General features: G+C 39.0%; 2 protein-coding genes across 4 annotated transcripts; both read right to left on the reverse strand.

Annotated features, from left to right (window-relative positions):
* Window positions 1-3,873: 3,873 nt before the first annotated feature.
* On the reverse strand, window positions 3,874-7,470 carry ssr4 (signal sequence receptor, delta). The gene is made up of 6 exons (XM_014982193.2): window positions 7,302-7,470; window positions 6,995-7,113; window positions 6,835-6,909; window positions 5,492-5,581; window positions 5,342-5,407; window positions 3,874-4,511 (listed from the first exon to the last, which is right to left on the reverse strand). Exons 1-6 carry the CDS (start codon window positions 7,348-7,350, stop codon window positions 4,407-4,409), a joined length of 504 nt encoding a protein of 167 aa, XP_014837679.1. The 5' UTR covers window positions 7,351-7,470; the 3' UTR covers window positions 3,874-4,406.
* A 1,126-nt stretch (window positions 7,471-8,596) lies between these two features.
* arhgap4a (Rho GTPase activating protein 4a) lies at window positions 8,597-20,976 on the reverse strand. Of its 3 annotated transcripts, none has more exons than XM_014982196.2 (22): window positions 20,869-20,976; window positions 19,089-19,175; window positions 18,742-18,913; window positions 18,496-18,658; window positions 17,579-17,641; window positions 17,359-17,487; window positions 17,142-17,270; window positions 16,847-17,068; window positions 16,663-16,764; window positions 15,611-15,790; window positions 15,406-15,490; window positions 15,162-15,189; window positions 14,950-15,049; window positions 14,535-14,595; window positions 14,294-14,371; window positions 14,070-14,198; window positions 13,872-13,977; window positions 11,335-11,562; window positions 11,184-11,236; window positions 10,881-11,103; window positions 9,686-9,731; window positions 8,597-9,487 (listed from the first exon to the last, which is right to left on the reverse strand). In XM_014982196.2, exons 1-22 carry the CDS (start codon window positions 20,903-20,905, stop codon window positions 9,332-9,334), a joined length of 2,577 nt encoding a protein of 858 aa, XP_014837682.1. In that variant the 5' UTR covers window positions 20,906-20,976; the 3' UTR covers window positions 8,597-9,331. The 3 variants fall into 3 exon arrangements, with proteins under 3 accessions (XP_014837682.1, XP_014837685.1, XP_014837684.1); XM_014982199.2 differs by lacking the exon at window positions 20,869-20,976 and adding an exon at window positions 20,613-20,862; XM_014982198.2 differs by lacking the exon at window positions 20,869-20,976 and adding an exon at window positions 20,577-20,862.
* Window positions 20,977-22,489: the final 1,513 nt, after the last annotated feature.

Raw genomic sequence — 22,489 nt, forward strand, 5'->3', positions numbered from 1 at the left:
AAGGAGCATTTAACTACATGTCTAGATAAAGTAAAAGAAAAATGATGCTGCTGTTATGACCCCTGGATTGCTTTTCCTTTCACATTTGCAGTGTTACATACAATCATTACACTTTTACTTCATTTATTTCTTCATCTGGAGAGAGATGTGTTTATATTTCAGGCCCTTGTCATGATTTTAAAGCAAACTTTTGCCTTATGTTTTCAAGAAGGGGAAAAATATTAAGTGATTCAAACAAAGGGGGGGGGGGGCCCTCTGGGATCAAGGTTATCCTTTATCACTCTGAGACACCTTGTTTTCATTACTCCAGAGGTGTTTTTCTACCACCTCAACAAGCCTCTGCAGCGTTTTGTCTCATTAGAGTAAGAAGAAAAGAGAAAACAAAAACCCGAGGCATGTGGACGCTGCCTGATAAAACCTGGTTTATGGGGTCTGTTCAGTATGCATTTTACAGGATTTATGTGCTGCGAAATATCTTGTTGTGATGCGTCTCTCCTCTGGTTTAACCTGCAGTATTTCATAGTGAAGGGGCCAGCTGATCCATGCATATAAACACAGCATGTATGAGGAGTGCCTGACGTGATGGAGGAGAAAAGGGTCGTTTCGAACATATACAGCAACATTCAAAAAATATTCATATCGCTAAGATTTTTACATTTTGTCTCTTTAAAACCAACAAACCTTAGTGTATTTTATGCAAATGTGTTGGACAGACCAACACAGTGTAGTGCATAATTGCATGAAAAGGGGGGGGGGGAAATGACCAGTCCATAGTGGTAGAGTCATGCATTCCACTAATACAGACTGGTTTTGATTAAAGGCATTTTCATGAGTTGCCACGACGACAAATGTGTGAAAATGGTTGGTTCTGGCCTCTGACAGATCCACATCACAACTTTCAGATTTGTATTTGCAAAGAAATGTGGAAAACCACCAATCATTTTTATTTCACTTTGCTGCCTCGCTACTTGACGTTGATCTGTCGCCTAAACTCCAAATGAAACGCAGACAGACAAAGCAGGTCGCAGCGAGCACAGACAAGACAGAGACAATAGCTGTTATGGAAGAAGTAAAGCTGCTCTGAGCCGTTTTATTAGAAGGAGGTTTAACACGTTAAACAAAAAACTGTTATTGTAGGGAGGGACGTGGCCAGCGCAGTAAAAAGATACAGCCCTCTGTAAGATTACTGAGTTAGCCCAGCGTTTGTTGACCTCGTCCTGTCTTACAGAAAGTGAGATTAAAGAGCAGCAAAAACAATGCTTTTAGGCAGAAGTGTGACCCCATGTGAAGATCATCTCTTAGACGCCAGTTTCCACATTGCTGACTCCCAGTAAGCCCATCAGTGTCTGCCCAGGAGTCTGTGCTTTACACACCTCTGTCAAAGCAGCTTTTATCTGCCTTACAGCACATGTACACACACACATATACACACTGTTTTTTGAACATTTCTTTCAATAACTGAAATGTGACGGCAGCTTATTGGTCTCCAAATGTTTGTTAAACTTGCCTAAAGAGTTCAGAAAATGTTTTTTTTTTTTTTTTATTGAAAAGTTGCGACAAAATTAACTTTTTTGGGGCTTTTTTTTTTAAACATCAAAGTAATCAGGGGATGTGTTTGAAACCTGGCATATAGTTAAAATGTCAAGCAAGACAATTACTGTGCAGCAACATAGAAGAAGAAATATGTTTCACATAAATAACAGAAGCTATACATAAAAACAAAACCATGTTATTAAAAGAATAGGATGATGCTTATCATGCATCGTCCTTCCAGAGTTGCTCTTGCCACATAACACAATATTTGCATCCTATTACAACATTGATCAAATCATTATAAACATGAAGTATCTTCGAGGAGAATTTTACATGATGTGTTGCGTAATTGTTCAAATACAATAAAATAAATACTTTTTCAGACGTATTTTTATTTATAAATCTGAATTTGACATATATAAAACTAATCTTTAACCATTTGCTCCCTGGCAAAATAAACACTTGTGTTTTTTTTTTTTTAAACAACAGCTATATGAGTCAGTTTTTAACTCTTCTTCATCATCGGGTCTCGACATCGACATGCGGGTTGGAGTTCTCCGTTCTGAACGGAAACAAGGAAGAGCGTCAGTCAGCACCGATTCAAAGGTCTTTGACTGTTTGTTTGCTCGTTCCATTTATATCCCTCCATCCATCCAGCTGTCCCACTCTTCCCACAGTTTATTAGGTCTGCATGAATGGGTGTGTGGATCTATTCCAGCTCAGGATTTCTCTGAACTGCCATCTGTCTCGCTGCTCCAACTGCGTCATAAAGCTATGTGGATACGTATTTATCCCCTCACGTATTTCTGCTGTTTTTGCCGTAGTTGTCACGCTCAGATGTTTCAGATAATCAAATAAATTTTAATATCATAAAGCAGTTTGTTAAATGACTTATTAAGAGAGGGATATGGTATCTAGAATAGCCTTGCTGAGATTTCTATGGATTAAGCAACTGCTGACCAACAAGAACCCAAAGGCCCTTATTTAATTTCCCAAAACACATTTTGATGATTGCCAACACATTTGGGTCAATATTCTGTGGACTGCTGAGACAAGTTGAACCTTTTGGTGCATCTCATTACATTTGTTGTAAAACTAATAACATTTCAGAAGGACAAATCATAACTCTAGTCAGACATGGCGGTGGTGGTTTGGTGGTTTGAGGTTGTTTAGCTAATTATCGTCCAAACGTAAATCTGTATTTCTTCAAAGAAGACTGGGCCAAAAACCTCCACAGTGACAGAGAAGACTGTCCTCTTGGCACAACCAGTTTAAGGTGCAATTACTTCTGTAAAAGGTCCAGTTTTTTTTGTTTGCTTGTTTTTGAATGGCTTTTATCCATTTGTAAATGCAATCATTTGAATTTATTCAGGTTATCTTTGTGTATTAAAATGTCCTTGAGATCCGACACACTAAGACGAAACAAAGATTTGTGTGTAGATTATGGGTAATGACCAGCAAAAGAGAAACCTATTTTTACAAAAAGAAATTGCTCAAGATACATTAAGATACTGATCCATTACATGGTGCGTGATGACAGCAGCATAAAAAAAAGATATTATGTTCTTTAAAACGTCTTTAAGAAGCTAGTGTATATAGCCTTTCAGTGTTTGGTCAGTAAAGAAGGAGACAACTGTTCTAGAAAAACAATTTAAATGTCATGTATGTGGCATAACATCAGGTTTGTTTTTCTTCTGTAGTCAGGTCAGACGCCTTTATTAATGCAGCTCAGTGCTGCCACTATGTGTTCATTTGGTGGTACTGCAGGTTCTGAAATCAGAAAACACCAGCAGGTGTCTACTGAATTAGGGCCTTTTTTAAGTCACTCTTAATTCTTTATGTTTGTTTTATTAACCTCTAAATCAAATCTAATCTTGATCATATATAATTTTACTGCTGTTGATGTTGAAGCCTTTAAAAACATTTGAGGTGCGTGAAACTAATATTTTACCAACAAGCAACTAAAAGATCTGTTAGCTAAGCAGTTATGACTTACTGAAAGATGAAACATCTCTCGGGTTCTTGCTGGATTTTTAGATGTTCAGTTAATAATAACACTTATTTAAGCAAACTCATTGAGATCTACAATTTATTTTTTTTTAAGTTCCTTAAAAAAAAAAAAAAAAAAAAAGTCATGATTGTCATTTTTCTTAAACCCACACTGGACACATGTCGTTATGGTCAAACAAATGATAAGACACAAACAGTTGTAATATATCAGCTCACTAAAAACCCCTCAGCGTAGCCGATGTGTGTCGTTAAGTAATATGATAAAATTTCCCGCGTCCTTTCGGAGAAAGACAAATTAGAGCTGAAGAGAATCAACAAGCCACACATGGATAGCAAGAAGCCATTTATTAATATTCCAGGAAGAGACGCGTCTACCAAAGGCCTGTTCTGACCAGTCAGCGCTCTCACTCTGTTGACATTTCATGTTCGCGGAAAGCTCAACTCGACCGGCGTTCAAACCATCTGCACCATCTCTGACCAGTTCACCCACTCAGAACACAGTTCTGGTGTGGATCCATCAAGGGGTTTTAAACTGGTCTGAATACAAAGCGTGTTTAATGTTTGTTCAGATTAATCTGATTTGATGCTAAAAAAAAAAAAAAAAAAAAAAAAATGTCCATAAAAATGGACAGGACAGTTGTGACAAAAAAAACAAAAAAAAACTAAAGTTGTCTGAAAAGACAAAAAGACAGCCTGAATAAAAAGAAATAAAGACTGCAACCTCTGCTTGTTTCCCGGAAGAGGAAGCAGCAGAAGCCTGTTGGTTCGGCTGCAGTGGTGGTGATGGATTAGTTGATCCAGCTCCGCCAGAATTCAGTCTTTTTCAAAGATCCGGTAGTCACAGGCAGCAACTGCGGATCGTGTTATGCTTGGATGGTGCTCTTGGCACTGAAGGCCATGTAATAGATCAGGATGCCAATCAGGCCAGCCACGACCTCAGTCGACACCCAGGGGCCGCTCCAGGCACCCTGAAAGGAGAAGCGTGGAACGAATGAGTCAACCTGCAAGTGGCGCATTCAGAGCTGCGTGTTTTTGCACGACACCACTTCAGTCATGGAGCCAGAGAAAACAGGTTCTAAGAGAGATCTTAGAACAATTATTTTACTGATTTGTGAGACAAAATATTTGCATCCTTTTCAAACCTCAGCATGAGTTTATATGATGAGTTTGACAGGAAATGACATCACATGAGATGACAGAGTGGCTTAAGAAAAAACAATTATTTTCAATTTATTTCATAAATCAACCAAGTTAAATATAACTAAAATTAAATTGTCTTTTTCTGGCACTTCTTTTGGGTTACCAAACCTCATCTACAGTTTATAGTTTTTACCCAAATATTGAAATCTCTGTTTTCACAGCAGGTTTTGTTAACAACACACTTCACCATGACGAAGCAGCTAGCAACCGATTATACAACAAGGTTTTGATTTTCATCACTTAAATACAATAGGACAGTTTCAGTAGCAGAATCCTTTTTAGTTGCTTCTCTGCTCCTTGAGGTTTTTTTTTTGTTTGTTTATCACAGCTTAGTAACATCCAGCTTTCTCTGCCAGAACTACAAATGACAAAAACAAATACCAAGAGCACATTTTTCAAAATAGCAAATTACGTAGAAATAATGAGCAAATGAGAACCTTCACAAAATATAATTCAGGACCTATTAACGCATTTAAAAGGCCGTACATTAGGATCATTAAATGAATGGCTTTGTAAGGCGTAGCCCTACTGTAGTTTCATCAATCCAAGCTGTTTGACTTAAAACGTAAAGAGCTGCAGTCATCTGTAGGTGACTCACCCGGTGGTCAATGTTGACGGTGAAAAGAGGCTGAATCGCATTTACGTCTTCATTGTTTCTCTGAGCCTGAAACAGATGACAGTAAACATTTTACTTAAGATGAGATGAAACATTTCACAGTAAAAGAAACCGTTGTGTACCAAATCGTACCTTTCGGAGGGCGCTGTAGGACTCCTCGTCAAAGAATTTGACCTGATACGTTCCTGAGCTGGCCTGTTTGTGGGGAAGACTCCAGGACACCTGGAAGAGAACCAGGGAGAAACCGATTCAAACCCGTCCACTATTCTTTGAAAACTTCGCACCCTTTAAGGATTTGACCTCAAATAGAATACCTGTCAAGAAATCTAGTCAAGACGTTAACCAGGATTGAAACGATTCCTCAAATAATTCGAGTACCTCAATTATTAAAATTCCTCAAGGGAAATTTATCTGCCTCGAAGCTTCGTTAAAATATGTAGCGCACCGTGTTCCGCCCGGAACGTTATTAGTGGTGGGCAGCGCTCTTACTTTCCCCTACGAGTTGTTGTGAAGTGCTGAGAAAAAATACATATTTGACTATTTAAATTTCAGTTTAGTTCTTAAAAATATTATATTTTAAAAGTTTGGTCAATTTTCTAATAGCTGCTTGAAGGTAAATTCTGCACGCCAAAAACATGTTTGGCCTACTGTGTTAACAATTTGTATATTTTTAGAGTTGAGACACTAAAGCTTGCAAAGAGTGGCTGGGTTACCAGAGAAAAAGGAAAGAGACAAGAAAATGTGGGTTTATCATAACTGATATTATGTTCAGAAATAGTATTGCAATTAAAAATGTTTCTAATATCTCGGAACCTTAAGTACGAGTTTCTGTGAGCATAAATGTTCATGTCTGACCTTTGAGTCGCCATCCCAACACATATGTTTGAAATCAAAAGTTTACAAAAACAGAATAAAAAAGACAAGTTCCTCTTGTTTTAGGTCAGCTACAATTACCAAAATTATTTTAATATCTGAAAAGGCTTGTGAGGAATAAACTAGAATTATAGCAAATTATTGTGAGGAGCTTGGGAAAGAAACCCCAAAAGGTTTAACCGAAGTCAAACAGTTCAAGTAAACTTCTGATTTTGGAGACGTTACTAAATAAATCCCTGACACATTACCTCACTATTGAGGCATTTAGCAAATAAAGAATTTTGTTAATTTTTACTGACCTAAAACAAGAGAGACTGTAAATATGCTTTGACTAGACCATTTCCACGTTATGCTACAACTACCACATTTCATAGTGGGGAAGATTTAGCAAACACTACAAATGACATTCCTCAAAATGCCAATGGTGCAGAGTGAATAGATGAGGAAGAGAAGAAAACAGGCATATATCACAACTACTATTTACCAATATTACCACCATCGAGCCACACTCATGTGATGTCATTTCTAACTTTGTGCACCTCTAATTTGAATTAAGTAGAAACTGACAGCCTAAACAAATTAATCCAGCTGTGAGTTCCTACCTGGTATTTTCCAACGTCCTGACCTCTGGTCACAGGGAACTGTCTTCCATTGACATCAGCATACAGAGTGACACTCTGCAGAGAAGAGGAGTGATCATGAAACCACAGTCAGTCCCTCAGCAACAGAGTAGTAACTCACTGAAGCAGCTCTCTGGGTTACCTGGGCTCCGTTAGCGCAGGTCAGGCTGAGCTCCACGATGAAGACAGACTCCGATGAGATGACGGCGTCAGAGGTCGTGTAGGCCGACGGGGTGATCACTGGGTCTTTGCAGCTCTCCCCTACCAACAAATAATGTAGATTAGCTAAATATTAGATACACTAATACTCCATCAGAGCAGATGCAATAATTAACACGGGCTTGACACATGGTAAGAAGACATTTCAGGGTGTTTTGATGGGCTGAATATTAGCAATTACAAGCTAATTGAAGCCAATGGACCTCCTTCCGTGTTTCCCTTACACTTACCCGAACAGGCAACCACCAGTATCGTCAAAAACGCAGCTATCCGGATCATCCTGAAGTCTGACGAGTAGCTTTTTATCCCTAAATAAGTGTTAAACTACCGCTGTCAACTCGCCACACTGAATGAAGTACACCTCAGCCTACCGCTAACACACCAGTGCGCCTGCGCTGCAAAGAGGTGTACGTAGCACCGCACAGTATTCTGGGAAACAACATTGAAGACACGTCAACAGAGATTTTTTTTTGAATAAATTCTTTATTGAAAATGAAATATAAAACAATACAAGGAACACGATACAAAAACAAAAAGTGCTACAGAAGAACAAAAATAAAAACAATATATGAAAACACAATCTAATATATGAAAACACAATCTGATAACATGGTGCGAAGAAAAATGGAAAACAAAGATAAATAATTACAAGAGGATCTTTTATTCATGAAGTCATTTACATGTTATGACTGGTTATTTTTTATTATTGCAACAACTTAGCACTTCCTTCAATAGAATTATTTTTAAAAAGGTCTAAATTGAAGTTAAGAGAAAATACTATCGTGAAGAAAATATGGTATTTTCATAGTGTGACCCTGTCTGAAGACCAACTTTTATAACAGGGGAATAAACTTTTTCATACAAGACCCGGTTTTGAAAATCCTTCCAAAAACACTTAAATATGTTCCGATATCTCAATAGCTAAATCTCAACACTCACAGGAAATACTATTATTTTGCAAAAAAAAAAAAAAAAAAAAAACATATATATATATATATATATATATATATATATATATATATATATATATATATATATATATATACAGTGGTAAATTTCATTCATGATTTTGAAATGGATTTCTTTTTTTCTTGGGGAATGAGGAAGATAGACATTTGGTTTTAATTTTATGATGTAGATTCATATTTTACTGTAGTATATTCCTATAGCTGTAAGTAGAGCTGGTTTAATGATTTATGCAGTATTACAGTTAAGTCCAAAATTATTCACACCCTTTGTTTTCATAAGACCAGTGATTTCTTTCAAAATATACAAGAAAAAACAAAACAGGTAAAAGAAGTTATAAAATTGAAAACTACATTTTCTTTTTTACATTTTACTTTAAAAATTCACTTAAGTTTGTTTATGCCCGCATTAATAACCATTCTTATAATGGCTAACCCGCTTTTAGCATGTCTCTACTGCCATTTTTGGATATATTAATTCAATGTTATTCACTACCTGTAAATAAAGTCTGAGACATATCACTGATAATTTTACACAGTAAATAAAGAGGCCAAGTGGGTTGGAGATAGCATAAGTACATTTATTGTTTTGATAATCTCTTTAAAAAAAAAAAAAAAAAAAAGTTTAATTAACAGTTTATAATGGTTCAATGATTTAAGACAAGGAAACCCAAAGTCATCGATACACTCATGTACAGAAGAGGGGCCCAAGATGTTCAAACTAGGTGTCAACATGTCAAAGTAATAAGGAATGTTCATTTGCAGTTATTCCTGCACATAAAGGAAACAAAGCAGAGTTTATTGAAAGAAAATCATATTTTACAATGTGGCTCAGATTTTATGTTCATTTCTTTTTCCATCATTAAGTATTTGTGTATTAGGTATTGTTTAAGTACACATTTGCCTAAAATAAAATTAGAAAATAAAAGGAAATTTATTCGTTATATACAGAAAATCAAAATAGGAAACAAGGTATTAAATACAACCACTATAGTCTCAGTTTGTATTCACTCTCAGCTGATAATCATCTTCATTTAGTTCCAAGCAAACATCTTTTCATTTCAAGTCGTTTCCAGTTTTTATAAATTACTGTTGGTTTGAAGTCACTCCAGCGGATGTGAAAATGAAAAATGGTGGCAGAGGATACAGAGTCACGGGTCCCTCGGAGCAGGGGTCATGGGTCACTGGATTCTGATTTCTAGAAATAGATGTGCTGAAAGCTGCAGTCAGACTCCTTCACCCTGCCCCTCGGTTTCCATCATCTCTGTTGCCGTCATGTGCTGATGCTCATCCACTCAGTCCAGTTGATCTGTTGATCTGAAAAGACTGGTTACCTTCCCTTTCCGTCCGTCACGTTTTGCCTTTTTTTGTTGAGCCTGGGCAGAAGCATCCTGCTGCGTTTGCCGTGTCAGAAGCTCCTTGAAGACCGACTCCATGTTATTACAAACCTCCTGAAATATGAAATAAATGGAAGGAGAGAAAAAAAGAAATCTACTTTGTTGATCATATTTTATACCAGTAATATTTTTTTTATTTGAAAATATTTCACAAAATATCAATTTTCAAAAGATGTGCATCACTCACAGCTATAAAATATATTCATTGTAACATTTACTTAAAAAAAAAAATGAAGAAATAAAAAAACAAACCTTATCAACTTTAGCAAACAAGTCCTCTGAGGATGAATGTTGATATCTGCATGGAGAAAAAAAAATAAAAACTAATATCCCACTTTCTAAGAAGAAAAAAAAAAAAAAACCTTCCACCATTCTTGTTGATCAAAAAAAGTTAAAGTTTCAGTTCCAGGATGATCACAGAAGGTGTGAGTGATGTATTGTGACACCATCAACAAGAGGCCCCTGAAAATAGGCTGACAAGGTTCTAATTTACCAAATTACACATCGACAAACGTAAAGAGAAATTACACAACCTTTGAAGGTTTGATGAAACCGAGGTTGTTTTGTGAAACCCAAACACTGAAGCAAGGTGACTCAGGTATGACGTGGGGATGTTTCTTCTTATACGATATTGTGAAATCACACACCAGGGATCAGAGGTCAGTTTGAAGGCATCCAAGTTATCGAAAAATTCGTACTGCCTTTTGCTGAAGAGGAAATGCTTTTGAAATTAGCATTTTACTAAAATAACGACCCATGCCTAAAAGGAAGTGAGCAAGCTCTGGTTTCCAGACCAACAAGATTAATGAATCCAGTATAGGACCTGGGAACAAACGTTAAATGCTCAGTTTCTAAGGTAAGAAATTCAGAAGAACTGTGGAATGTGGTCCAACTCCCATTTCTCAAACAGGTTTTATGCAACTAAATGCTATTTTTTTCTAACTAAATTCTTTATTGATGATGCTAAACAATTTTAAACAGTGGACATTATATTTTTGTAACATCAGACACTTTGTAAGGATTTTAAGCTTTACTCATTGTTTTCAGACGTACCGCTATTATTGAACGTAGCTATAAATATAACCTTTATCTTTCTTCCTCTGGTGCCAAACTGCAAACCTACAAGCAACTGTCCACCATTACTGTCAAAGTAAACCAAGTGGTTTCCATAACAACAAATGATCTAACACTAAGATGTATTCAATTATTTCCACATTAAAATTTTTGTCTGTATCTTAATTACAGAAACATTTTTAATAACTTATGCATTTTCTTTTTGTCCCCTTTTCTGGAATTGTATATGAAAAAATGCATATACTGTTGATCAGAACAACTGGAATAAGTTCAGATATAACCAAGTATAAATGTAAGTATATATAATTTTTTTTTTTTCAATCTGAGTATTTCATTCCTCTTTGGTCCATAGATTAAAAGCAGTGTTACTTACTCTTTGCGTGTATAAGATGGAGAGAGCACTTTTTTCTGCCTGTACTGTGGTCCAACTGGAATCTGCAGCGTTAGCTTTCCAGATGCAGAAAGGACGCCCCCTGCTGGTACCTTACTGTAATCTAAGCAGCCGCTGCTGTTTGCTCTTGGACGCTCAGCCTTTGTCAGTGCAGGTGCTGCAGACACATCTGGGCCGATACCCGCCGGAAATCCCATTTCTAAATCTGTTGCAAAACAGGGTTGTTGTTTTTTTTGGTTTATATAAAAATTTCGGTTCTGAAGTCAAAATAAACGGCATACTTACCATCTCTGCTTTGGCTGTAATCCGCCTCAACTTCTCCTTCAATAATAACCTCACTGCAAAAGAGATGAGGCCCAGACAGTTTCACTTTTCCCCACATGTTCTGCATTCATTTCTATCCATCTGCAACCTCAAATGTGCTTCGTCGTCTCACCAGTCGTCCTGTTCGAGAGTCATGCACTTCTCATACATTGGTCCTTGTACTTCGCTCTGACTGGGAAAAATGCTTTCATGCTGCAGGATGATGCCCTTCACCAGGGCATTGATCTGAGGCTGCACAGTCACGACTTCGTCGTCCTGCAGGCCTCTCACCAGGCTGGGGCCGAAACACACAGCCAGATTGTACGGCTGCATCATGTTCTCGTCACTGTACTGAGACACACTGAAGGCACAGAATAATTTATGATCAATATTATTTTTAATAAGCATCGTCAAAGTAACAAAAACTAAAAACTTAACCACAGTGCAGTGGAAGCATGAACTCAAACTGTTCTTAGAGCCTGGAGGTTTTTTTTAGTTCTTGTTCAGGTCAAGTTGCTCTCATAAGATGTTTTGCTCACACCACTGTTTTGTGGTCTAACTGACATTTCGAATGGAAAATTAGGCTAATGGAAATTTATAGATTGTGGAAACTCCCCCCACCATGACATTTGTAGCTACCAAAATGTGTCTTTTTTTTTTTTTTTTTTAAGTGTTTTCCTTCAAACATCAATAGGTTTCTTCAACATTCGACTTCGTATGACTATACTTTTGTGTGGATCAAAATGTACAGCCTGCATTGGGATTATAATAAATGCTCATAACCATTTGTTATATTTATTTACAATCAAGGCTTATGGGCCACCATCTCTGAATGCAGCTCAATCAAGCCTTGAAGTTGATGGGCTACAGCAGCAGAAGACCATACAGGAATGCCGCTGCAGTCAGGTAAGAGCACAATATTGAGCCCTAATGTGCACACATTCAACAAAATTATGCAATTTATACTGTGTATTCAGTTGCATTTCAATTAGGATCACACTTTTATGTAAAAAAAAAAAAAAAAAATCACTTTCTGCCATTGGTAATGGCAGAAAGTCCTAGCTTAGAGAAGCAACTGTTGTCGTTTTTTAATTTGGGACATAATTTTTTCTTAAAAAAAAAAAAAAAAAAAGAAAGAAATTCTGCCAGAAAGACAATTTCTCGAGCCAAAGAACTGAGGTTGCCAACTTTCCTAGGATTGCATGCCCCAGCAAAATCACCCCAAATTCAGACAATGCAATGATCAGTTAAAAAAAAAAAAAACAACAAAAAAAACTTGAGCTTCATATCAGAATCTACAGGAATCAGCATGTTTAATGTTAAAGTATGTCACAGTACAATTAAAGACTGGAAATGTATGATTTTTTTTTTTCGGAAGTGATTGCTGGAGGAAAGCGTAAAACAAATACGTCAGCAGAACTTTTAAAAAGCCGCCTGTGAATAAAACTGTAGGATCGATGTTCTTTGGACATAAGTAACCAGAAAAAAAAAAATGTTTGGCCACAATATAAATATAAACATGGTAGCAGAAGACAAATGATTTGGACAAAATTTTCAGCGACACCTCCAGGGCATCCTGCAGCCACCGAGTCAACCATCAACTCAACCGTATATAAAAAGTACCCGGACTCCAACAGTGAGGTGGCGTACATGTGAATGGCAGCAGACAACTTTAACTTAATGTGCTATTTGGAGACCTTCAGAGAGGTTTGCCCACAAACCTCAATGACCTGATTCTATGTCATAAAGAAGAGTGGACTGATGTTATCCACAATGATGTGATGGACTTAAACGTCAACTATTACAACTAGAGGAGGTTTTAAAATATGATGCAGCATACTTAGTTTTTCCTCATGAATGTCATGACTGTAATTTTAATCATCTCCCACTTAGCCAAGTATTCAAGTTAATTTTGGGCAAAAACACGAGCAGAACGGTAAGGAAATATTTACCACAGCATTGCTGTCCTCTTAGCTCTTTGGTCCTTAGGGTCATGTCAGTGGTTTTCAACAGAAAATGGTGACTTAATTTAAATCAGGTGCAAATGAAAACAATGGGGGAGGCAAGTGAAGCTGAGTATTTTAGAAACAATAATAGTTCCTACTGAAGCCTGCTCTTGCATAGTATTTCATTACATTCAGAGGACTCCAAAGCGCTTCTCACTACACGATGTGCCTTTAGGCAAGGCAGCTAACCCCAGGTCATTTCGTGAATGTACCTCAGCAGCGTATGTCGGTAAGAACATCGTTAGTGTGGCTGGGCTGCATGAGATCCCAGTAGCTGGTCTGACTGGAAACATGGCATTCTGCCACAGAGCTTTGTGTGCAACAGCAAGGCTTGTGGCAAACCGTCATCGAGACTTATGACCTTTCGTGTGGTTGTGACAAAAAGTGGAGAAGTGCAGTGTGGGTGAACACTTTTCAATTAGTTTTTTTTCTAAACACCAAATTTTAAAAGAACATACTCAGTCATGTCGGTACTTCACAGAGTCTGGCAATGTCTCAGGTGGCGTTCAAAAAAGTTTGGAAACCACCAACGATCTGATTTTGTTGGCTTATGCCCTAGTCTAAGTCAGCTTGCCACTGCAGCCACATACAGTTTGAATTTTCAGTTTTGTTTCTCAGTTTTTCTTTGCTAGATTGTTATAGCTCCTGAAGTTGCAGTACTCACTGATGAAGGAAGGCAAAGAGGTATCTCATGACAACAATGACGGGCTCAGGGTAAGTCGACACAATAGCCTTGAGCCGAGCTGCTCGCTCCGCATCGTCCTTTATCTCTAAAGGAAACGTAACGGGAAAAAAAAGAATCAGCTGCTGTTGCTATGCATCTCCAGTCAAGTCAAACGTTTCCTCTCGCGCGAGCTCTTACGATTGCACTCCAAGAGCTGACTGGTGCTGCTGACAGGAAACAGGGGATTGTCCAGACATCTGAAGTAGAGCTTCAACACTCCCGCTACAGAGTCCATATCATATCGTCGCTCAGACAGCGGGTCCTCTCCTGCAGGGAAGGCGAGGACACACTGCCCAACATTATTAACTCTCCATAGCGAGTGAGGTTCATCCAAGCAGATGCAGATGCACACACAGATCTACCTCGTTCAAACGCATCTCTTAGAACATTGACCTCCATCTGAGATCCTGGTACTCTAAAAATCCCTTCATGGTGGAGACCTGATGAGGAAAGCATACGCTACAATCATTTTTGCCCCATGAAGCGAAGACTTTATATTTCAACTGGAACAGTATAAAGAAACACAGACCATGTATGCAGCTCTAAAGACTGATGAGCAATGAAAGCGGCTTGTTTACCGTTCCTAAAATCTCGAAAACTTACCATAAAGGTTGATGAAGCGAACGCAGCTTTCCACAACATATGGTATCCGTTGTCCTGAAGCCTAAAAAAGGAGTACATATTTCGTTTAAATGCATAAAATAACCCAATAAGCAAATATTTAATACATATCTAAAGTATAGTGTACATAAAAATCATTTCAAACTTCTTAATAAAAACAAAAACCGCAACCATTTATTCCACAACACTATAAACAAACAGTAGGGCTAATTTGTGATAAAGTAGCAATATTTGTAGCAAAATATATCACAAAGTACTAAAAAAAAATAGTAATGGTGTTAATAAAATTATATAAATTAAATAAAATTATTACTACTACAACAATAATTACTTGTTTTTGAAAAGCAAGCAAGAGTAAAAGATGCAACAATGCAATGAGTAATAAGGATTCTTCTACCTTTATGAAGGACAGCATGTCTCCACTGAAAAGCTTGTGATTGTGGATCAAATTGGCACTTGAATGATTCTTTCTTATACGCAGCGACTTTCCAGAAAACCTGCAGAACCCAATATACTGACAATGTTTTTTTTGTTTTTCCCCATAATTTCATACCAAGTCATCATAGGACAAATAAAAAGGAACAGAAAATGCAGAATTTGAACTTATACCTGGGCTGATGTCCATTTGATGCTTCAGCTAAGGGGAAACAAGAGATCTTTTGAAAACGACATGACAATCCAGTGTGACTTTCAACTGCTTCATTAAACTACTCAGTCGGCAGCAAAAAAAGGGAACACGATTTAAAATTTAAATGAGAAACACTGTAACATCATGCCAGTACACTGGGTCTTTTACAATGGCACATTGTGTCTGCAGTTTGCTTTTTTTACATGAAAAATGCAGAAGTGCTACCTTTCTCTACAGCCACTTTAAGCAGGTCATGCTTTGCTTGGAGCTTAGACACCAACGAGCTACCAAGCAGATATTCTTTTACTTTCTGAAAAAAAAAAAAAAACACCCAAAAACAATAAACAATCAAATCCACAGTTATGATTGACTATTGAGTCAAAACCCAGAGAGCCCCTGAAATGTGAATTATTCTGGTCTGCAGACTCACAGTGAAGTAGACGGTTTCTATTTCCAGTATGCTGGCCCTACGCCGCGCAACGCTGGGTTTAACGTTCAGATTCTCGGTGCTGCCCACTTGAGAAGGACCGCTACTCATGCTGGACTCCAGATCATTTTCACCAATGTTGTCCAGCAGTGCGGACTTGGCTGTTGACATGCTTTTACCAGCCTATGTGACAGAGAAAACACATCAGGACATCAACATCACTCATCACATCATCAACAGGTCATCCTGTTGAGCTGCAGGATAGAACAACAATGATGCAAATGAGCAAAAAGTAAAAAAAAAAAAAAAAAAAAAAAAAAAAGACTAAAACAAAAGAACATAAGGGGAACATGTCTATGAACAAAGATTTGAGTTAAATATGTTCCTTTTTTTTGCAAGCAAAGCCAGTTTGCTTTTATAGGCATCCTGTTACAATAATGAGCTATGTGGTCCGTTTATGCAAAAGGTCTTTAAATACACAAAACTATCAAGAAACTGCATTGCAGCTTTCTGAAATTAGGTTTTCACAAAGGTTTTCTTTCACTTCTCGTTGAAAACAAGGGCTTTAGCAAACTTCAATGTGATCTAGAGGAATTTCGTGTGAAAAAAGCAGCACAACACGGCATGTGATTGTAAAGTAGAAGTAAACAGGGAAATTATTCAACTCCTACATAAATTTCAGTGCAACCAACTGCCTTCAATCGATCATGTTGAAACATGCCGGTTTCGACACTTAGCTTTGGGAATTTTGAGCCACTTTCTGTTCATACCGTGCCAAAAACAATAAAATGGTTTAAGGACTCATGGCAGCGGTCCAGTGCAGACACGGTAAACTATTCCTCTGTTGTTTCTATACATTTCTATGATTTATTTGGCTTTAGTAAATTGGACTGATGATATTAACTCTGTTTTCTTGTTTATTTGAGACGATCACTCCCAGAAAGAGAGTCCAGGGAAACAGGATTATAAGGACTTTTGAATTATTCTTCCAATACTTATGCAGATCCTTTCTTTAAGTATAATTGAGGTGCTAAGTTTTGTAACACAATCTTTACCTCTTCCGTTTCTTCAGTCACAGTTTTCAGCCGGGCCTGTATCTGCTTGAATCGGGTCTCCATCTCACACCTCATTTCGCACTCTGCACTAACTTCAGAAATCTGCAACATGCGAGAAAAAGTCTTCAGTCATCTCTGCCACCCTGAAAGCAGCGGGACTAAAAACCGGCTCGAAAAAGCCGACCTGGTCTTCTTCGTGGGGCTGGTAGGGGAAGCGGAGGGGCATGGAGAAGGTGTTGCCGTGGTCCTGCAGCAGGGCGTCTCTGTCTCGGCTCTGGTCCAGTCCGGCCACGGCCTCCTGGAGCTGCTGCAGACCCGTGCTCAGGTTCTGCTGGGACCACGACTGTCTGGACAGGTAGGCCTTCATCACCCGACCCAAAGAGAAGTGGTACCCCACATCTGCGCACTGTGGGGAAGAGGCCAAATGAGCTGCAGATGGGACTGCACATGAAGACTAAGGTGTGAAATGAAGCCCTTACGTCTATGAGCGTGGTGATGTCCTGAAGGTAGTACTTGTTCATGGAAGAGTTGGCTGCGGACAGGTTGAGGAGGTAGTCGTTCCTGGCCTTGCTGCACTTCAGCTGGATCTCCTGGACTTTAATTTGCCTCTACGCAACACAATCGTTTCACATATGAGAACACCACGAGGAGCCACGTTGACAGAACGCGTGATTTACAGGAACCATTTTCGTTTACTTTTTCTATCAAGCGCTCCAGTTTTTTCGCCGCACTCTGCTTTTGCTTTTCCTCCTGCTTCTCGGCCTCCCTCAGCTTCCCCTCTGCACAAACAAACTCTGAGTGGTACTGGTAGTAAGTACGCCATGCCTGCACAGAGGCACAAACAAGTGCTTGTTGTTTTTTTTTCTCCCCTGTTTAGGAAACAGAAACCGTTTTAAGTGGTTGGTTTCTTTCTTACCGTCTGCAGCTCTGTGGTAACCTTGAGTAGTCCATCTTGCAGCTGAGTACAAAGGTCTCTACTCTGAAAACATAATGTGGAGACAAAACATCACAGTTGACACCAAAACAGACGAACAAAAGCAAACCTTAGAGTCTGCGAATTTTGGCACAACTACGAGGAGATGGTTTATTTCAATGAGTTGGACCATAAACAAAAGGTTAACTTTAGTAAATCAATTTTAAAAATGAAACTGTTACAATTCATTTCAGACACACTGATATATTTGAAGTTGCCAATTATGATAATTCTAACTTACCAGAAATAAAAGCTAAACATCATGCAACAAAAAAAACAGAAAAATATATTTTAGTCCTTCAATGTTCTGAACACAATCTTAGGCAAAGTCTGCTAACCTGCAAGCAGACATTAGTACCCTCTACAAATTACTAAAAGAAGTCTAGTGGAATCCAAGCATATTAATGGAAAAATGAGCGGTAGGAAAAAAAGAAATGTGGTAGAAAAAGGTGTTCAAGCAGCTCGGATAACCGCAGATTTCTAAACTTTCGGGGATTTTGAGGATTTGGTAAACAGTTCCATTTTCTTGTGTTGATCTGGTGTGGCTTCTCATCCAAGCAAAACAAAACCATTGCTGCAACGACATTTCTCTCTGCAGACAAGCTGCGGGGAAATGCCGGTTTTATTTTCCAGAAGCAATTAACACCTGCTCACACCGTCAGAAGTACAAATGCCCATCAATTCATTTAACTCCTCAGCAAACTGGCCTTAAATGCAAAGTAAAGTCAGTTTTTCATTCGATTAATTTTTTTTTTTGTGGGGGGGCGAGGGGGGTATTATTGTTTGTTTGCTGGGGAGTAAGCCAGCAAACAAACAACAACTAGTTCTATTGTTCTTAAATGGGCCGCTTGTATCAGTACCTTCTTAGCCAGGCGCTGTGTGTAATCCAGACAGTGCATGACTGGTGTTATGAGGATGTTGCTGCAACTTTCACTCAGTCCGCTGTGGTCCCTACTTTCCTGGCGGGTTTGAGACAGCAGAGCCAGCCACACCTGGGAGACGGAGTGAGAGCTCGGCTCCTTCCTGAGAGGGAAAACGAGTTGGGGTCAGCGTGGCGCTCTCTCTCTCTCTAATGAACCGCTCCCTGCTTTTGCCAGGTCGTTTACCTTTTAACCCTCAAGGCGAACCTTTCCGCTAGCTTTTCCAGGGAGCGGGAATATTCGTTTTCAATCTCGCCCCGTCGCCGCAGGTAGTCCGTCATGTCCTGCAGCTGCTGGGTCTTCTGCTCCAGCTGCACGTCCAGCACCTTCAGCTGGTCCAGGAGCTGGCAGCGCATCTCTGGAAATGTTCATGGGGAAGGAGAGACGAGCACAATAACCGCAAAGGCTCACAAACAAAAAGCGAACGAGAGACTCATTCTGAAAGTGTTGCAGCAGGGTTTCCCCACGAAATGCTGGTCACATTCAGGAAGAGGTGTGACAGGTGTGAACATTACTTAGATGAGTACTTTTACCTTTTATTTGCGTGTCATAGTCCACCACTCCCACCCTCTCCTTTCGAAGCTTTGCAGAAGTCATCGCTCCTCCAACAGGGTGGAATTCTGTCAAGTAAAACAAAAAAAATCAACCCATTAGCTGTGCTCACTTCAAAATGGCAACAACAAACAGCTCTTAGCATTTAGCTGGACATGCTGCAGCAGCCAAAAGCTATGCCCCGTTGCTGCACCAATCACACTTTTTTTTTTTTTTTTTTTTTTTTTCAGAAGATTTCACGCCTCCAGTATTTCCAGCGACCAAAAACCAGCTTCTTCATGCCGCTTAAAAGTGAGAAGAGAAGTCAAGGCAGCTTGTTCATCTTACTGTAACACATCTCCCTCAAACTGGAGGCCCTCCACCATGCTTTTCTGAGCGGGCAAACTGCTGAAAAGCAGCAGTTGGAGTTGGGCACAACAAGTGTTGCCCTGCACCACACCAGACCCGTTTGCACGGCGGGGCTTTTGCAGAAGGTGCAAAAAATAGCTCCGGCAGCATCTTAGCTTTATCCTAAAAATAGTCTGAACCGTGAGGCAGAAAACTCTGAGGGGATGTGTGCTTCAAAGACGACAGGTGGTCGAGCAGCCACTGCAAATCCCACAAGGTTTGACTCTTGACTTGAACAACTGAATCATCACAGGGAGTTTGTACCATAAGGTTTGGCAAGACATGTTGGACTGGGACATTAAAGTCCAGAAATAAAAAAGGAAGGCCAAAAGCGTTACTTTTTGGCCTGCTTTCATAAGGAAGTGACAAATAAATAAAAATAAAATATTTCTTTAAGCATGTGGTATTTTAACATCAACCTACAAACCAGCACTTTGTTTTATTTTTTTCTTTGCTCGTTTCATTAGTGCAACAAAGTGCACAGCAGAAAGAGGAAGAACAAGGCTTTTTCTTGCTGGGTCATAAAAACTTTATACACAATCAGCACCACATTTCTCTTTGCACTATTAAACTTCCCCTTTTCTTGGCCATTTTTAAAATCAAACGCTCATCAGCTCTCTTTTAGCTAAAGGCTGGGCTCTCTTTTCCCCCCACCATCGACAATTACCAGCTGACCTGCCAGGGCGACAAAGGCACAGTCACACACTCCCTGTCCACAGGAGGAATGCCTCGTTTTATTATTTTACAACGTGTGTCACCCTTTCCACATTTAGAAGTTCATTCTTTACAGCACAACTTTGTGCTGTCACCACCACCAATGTAGTTTCAATCTTACAAGTATAGCTTAGAGCTTGTTAAAATAGCTGTGTGTCCCATTTTGCCACTGAAGTCTCACAGGTAACAACATGAAATCTGACAGGGTTATAAAGCGATAACAGCCCCGAGGGCTGTGTTTGCTGCCAATAAAAACTATAGATAGGCCATGCACTTCTCATGAGAATTGAGCGTAGTCTGCTTTAATTTGATCAAAACAAGAGTAATGAAAGGTCAAATAGAACTAGGAAGAAAACAAGAGTCATTACCTGTAAGAGATGTGTTGACAAGCACCTTCTACTTACTCAAACGACTAAATAATGCCACTTAGCTGCACAGTAAACTCTGAACGGTTGTTTCACCTCCCCCGCAATTTGGACTTGGATGCTTGTGGGTGGAGCAGAACTTGTATCTCTGTGACTCGTTCTCTCCCTTTCTCACAGACACACACTTGCTGTTGTGCAGCGCTCTCTTTCTCACCCAGCCTTCATCTCGCTCACACATGCAGCTTGAAGCATCCTCGTGTGATTGTGCAAGTGCGACAAGCAAAGAAACGACAACCTTTTTGAGCCAAGCCCTTCTTCTCTTTCTTTCTCATGTTGCCTTCTTGAACGCTTCAGGCTCCAATCACACTCCAGCTGCTGCCATTGATTAAGTCCCTCCTCAGAGGTGTGGTGTCAGTGACTGGATGCAGGCAGGTTTGGGGTTCAGGTAAGAAGGGGGATGGGGGAGCAAATCAAAATAAATAAATAAGAAAAAAAAGAGCAAAGGAGAAAAAAAAGGGAGTACAAGGGTTAAAATATTTAGTCATTTTTTTTCTCACAAGACATCAGATGAAGAAACCATAGATCAACTTCTCCTTTTAATTACATTCAAACATGTACGTTATGTCAGATATATTCATTTCCATGACAGAAATAGAGAAAAGCTATAAGTGGAGAAAAAAGAAACAGAAGTCCAGAGTGATGGTGTTAAACCATAACAGCTAGTCAGAGTGCAATCTCTCACTGAGGTTTGAAGCCCATAAAGTGATGATTGGTCCGGTAAAGAGAAAGTCAGACGAGTGCAGTAGACTGAAGACAGCACCTTCTAGAACAGTTTATATTAAATCCACCACAGAGTCAAATAGGTGTAATTTGAGCCACTAAAATATTGGCAGACGACAGATGGACTTTGCAATGTCTGCTCCAGTTCTGACCAGCATTGTTAAGGTCCGCACATTTTTTTTTCAAGGATTGAGAAGTGTTTTTGTTCTGTCTTCCAGGACTTCCACGTCCCTGGTCAGGTTGTTCTCTCAGTTTTTTTTGTCATGACATCCTGCAAGCAACACACTCAAGTTAGAGCACTGATGTGTTGACACTAGCAGATGGTCTGTACTGATAAAGGACACTTAAGTGAAACCTGGAGTGAAAGAAAACAAGTTTCTTGCATGCAAAAAAAAAAAAAAAAAAAAAAGCAACTGCTGTCTCTTTGGCTGTTTAATCCTAGCTTGAGCTAAATGTGCTAGCATAGCATTTCTCTTGCACAGATGCATCGCTTTTGAGAAATTGTGTTTCTTTCTGCCTTTTTTTTTTTAACCAAGAAAACATTCTATGTATAACACAAGTTATGCATAGAACTCGGGATCACTTCCAGTTTTTAAGAGAGGGATTGGTCAAATTTTCATATATTTATTTAAAGCTGAAGATTTTATGATTTCTGTAAAACAGCTACTTTTGTGAAAGGTCACTGAACGAGTCGCATGTCTCTGCCACGTACCTCTCTTTTGGCCATTTCCTTCCTCAAACATTCACAGTTGGATGGTGTTGCACAAGCACATTAAAATTCCCCTGCACAGACACTTTCTGGTCAGTGTGACAAAAGACATTAAGTTCTCATCTCTATTTGTGATTTAATGAGAAGTCTTTTTTTTTAAACTTACACTCACGTTGCTGCAGTTTTTAGCCCTGCTGTGACCTAAAACGGAGTTTGGTTGTAGAATTAATACCTACCTGTGTTTAGAAAGAGTTGCATCTATTTAGATTACATTTTTCTACTGTCAAACTTTACAGCTATCTAATTAATCTTTGTGGGATTTGTTGAGGAGACAGTGATTTTTTTTCTTCCATAATGCTACCACTAGGAGTCACCAAAATGAATTCACTCACATATTTTTCTTAACCTATGCTTTTCCTGCTCTCAG

Source organism: Poecilia mexicana, unplaced genomic scaffold (assembly GCF_051168715.1).
Source record: "Poecilia mexicana isolate PSO_F unplaced genomic scaffold, ASM5116871v1 scaffold_7, whole genome shotgun sequence".
Lineage (NCBI taxonomy): Eukaryota > Metazoa > Chordata > Actinopteri > Cyprinodontiformes > Poeciliidae > Poecilia > Poecilia mexicana.

Excerpts from the sequence above, each read along its gene's own strand:
- arhgap4a (XM_014982196.2), bottom strand. The coding sequence starts at position 20,905 with ATGAGAAAGAAAGAGAAGAAGGGCTTGGCTCAAAAAG. Across the intron at positions 19,176-20,868 it reads GAAGGGCTTGGCTCAAAAAG|AATTCCACCCTGTTGGAGGA; the intron begins GTTGTCGTTTCT and ends TTTACTTGACAG. Across the intron at positions 9,488-9,685 it reads TGTTTGCTAAAGTTGATAAG|GAGGTTTGTAATAACATGGA; the intron begins GTTTGTTTTTTT and ends TTCATATTTCAG.
- ssr4 (XM_014982193.2), bottom strand. The coding sequence starts at position 7,350 with ATGATCCGGATAGCTGCGTTTTTGACGATACTGGTGGTTGCCTGTTCG. Across the intron at positions 6,910-6,994 it reads CCTGCGCTAACGGAGCCCAG|AGTGTCACTCTGTATGCTGA; the intron begins GTAACCCAGAGA and ends TCTTCTCTGCAG. Across the intron at positions 4,512-5,341 it reads CCGTCAACATTGACCACCGG|GGTGCCTGGAGCGGCCCCTG; the intron begins GTGAGTCACCTA and ends TTCTCCTTTCAG.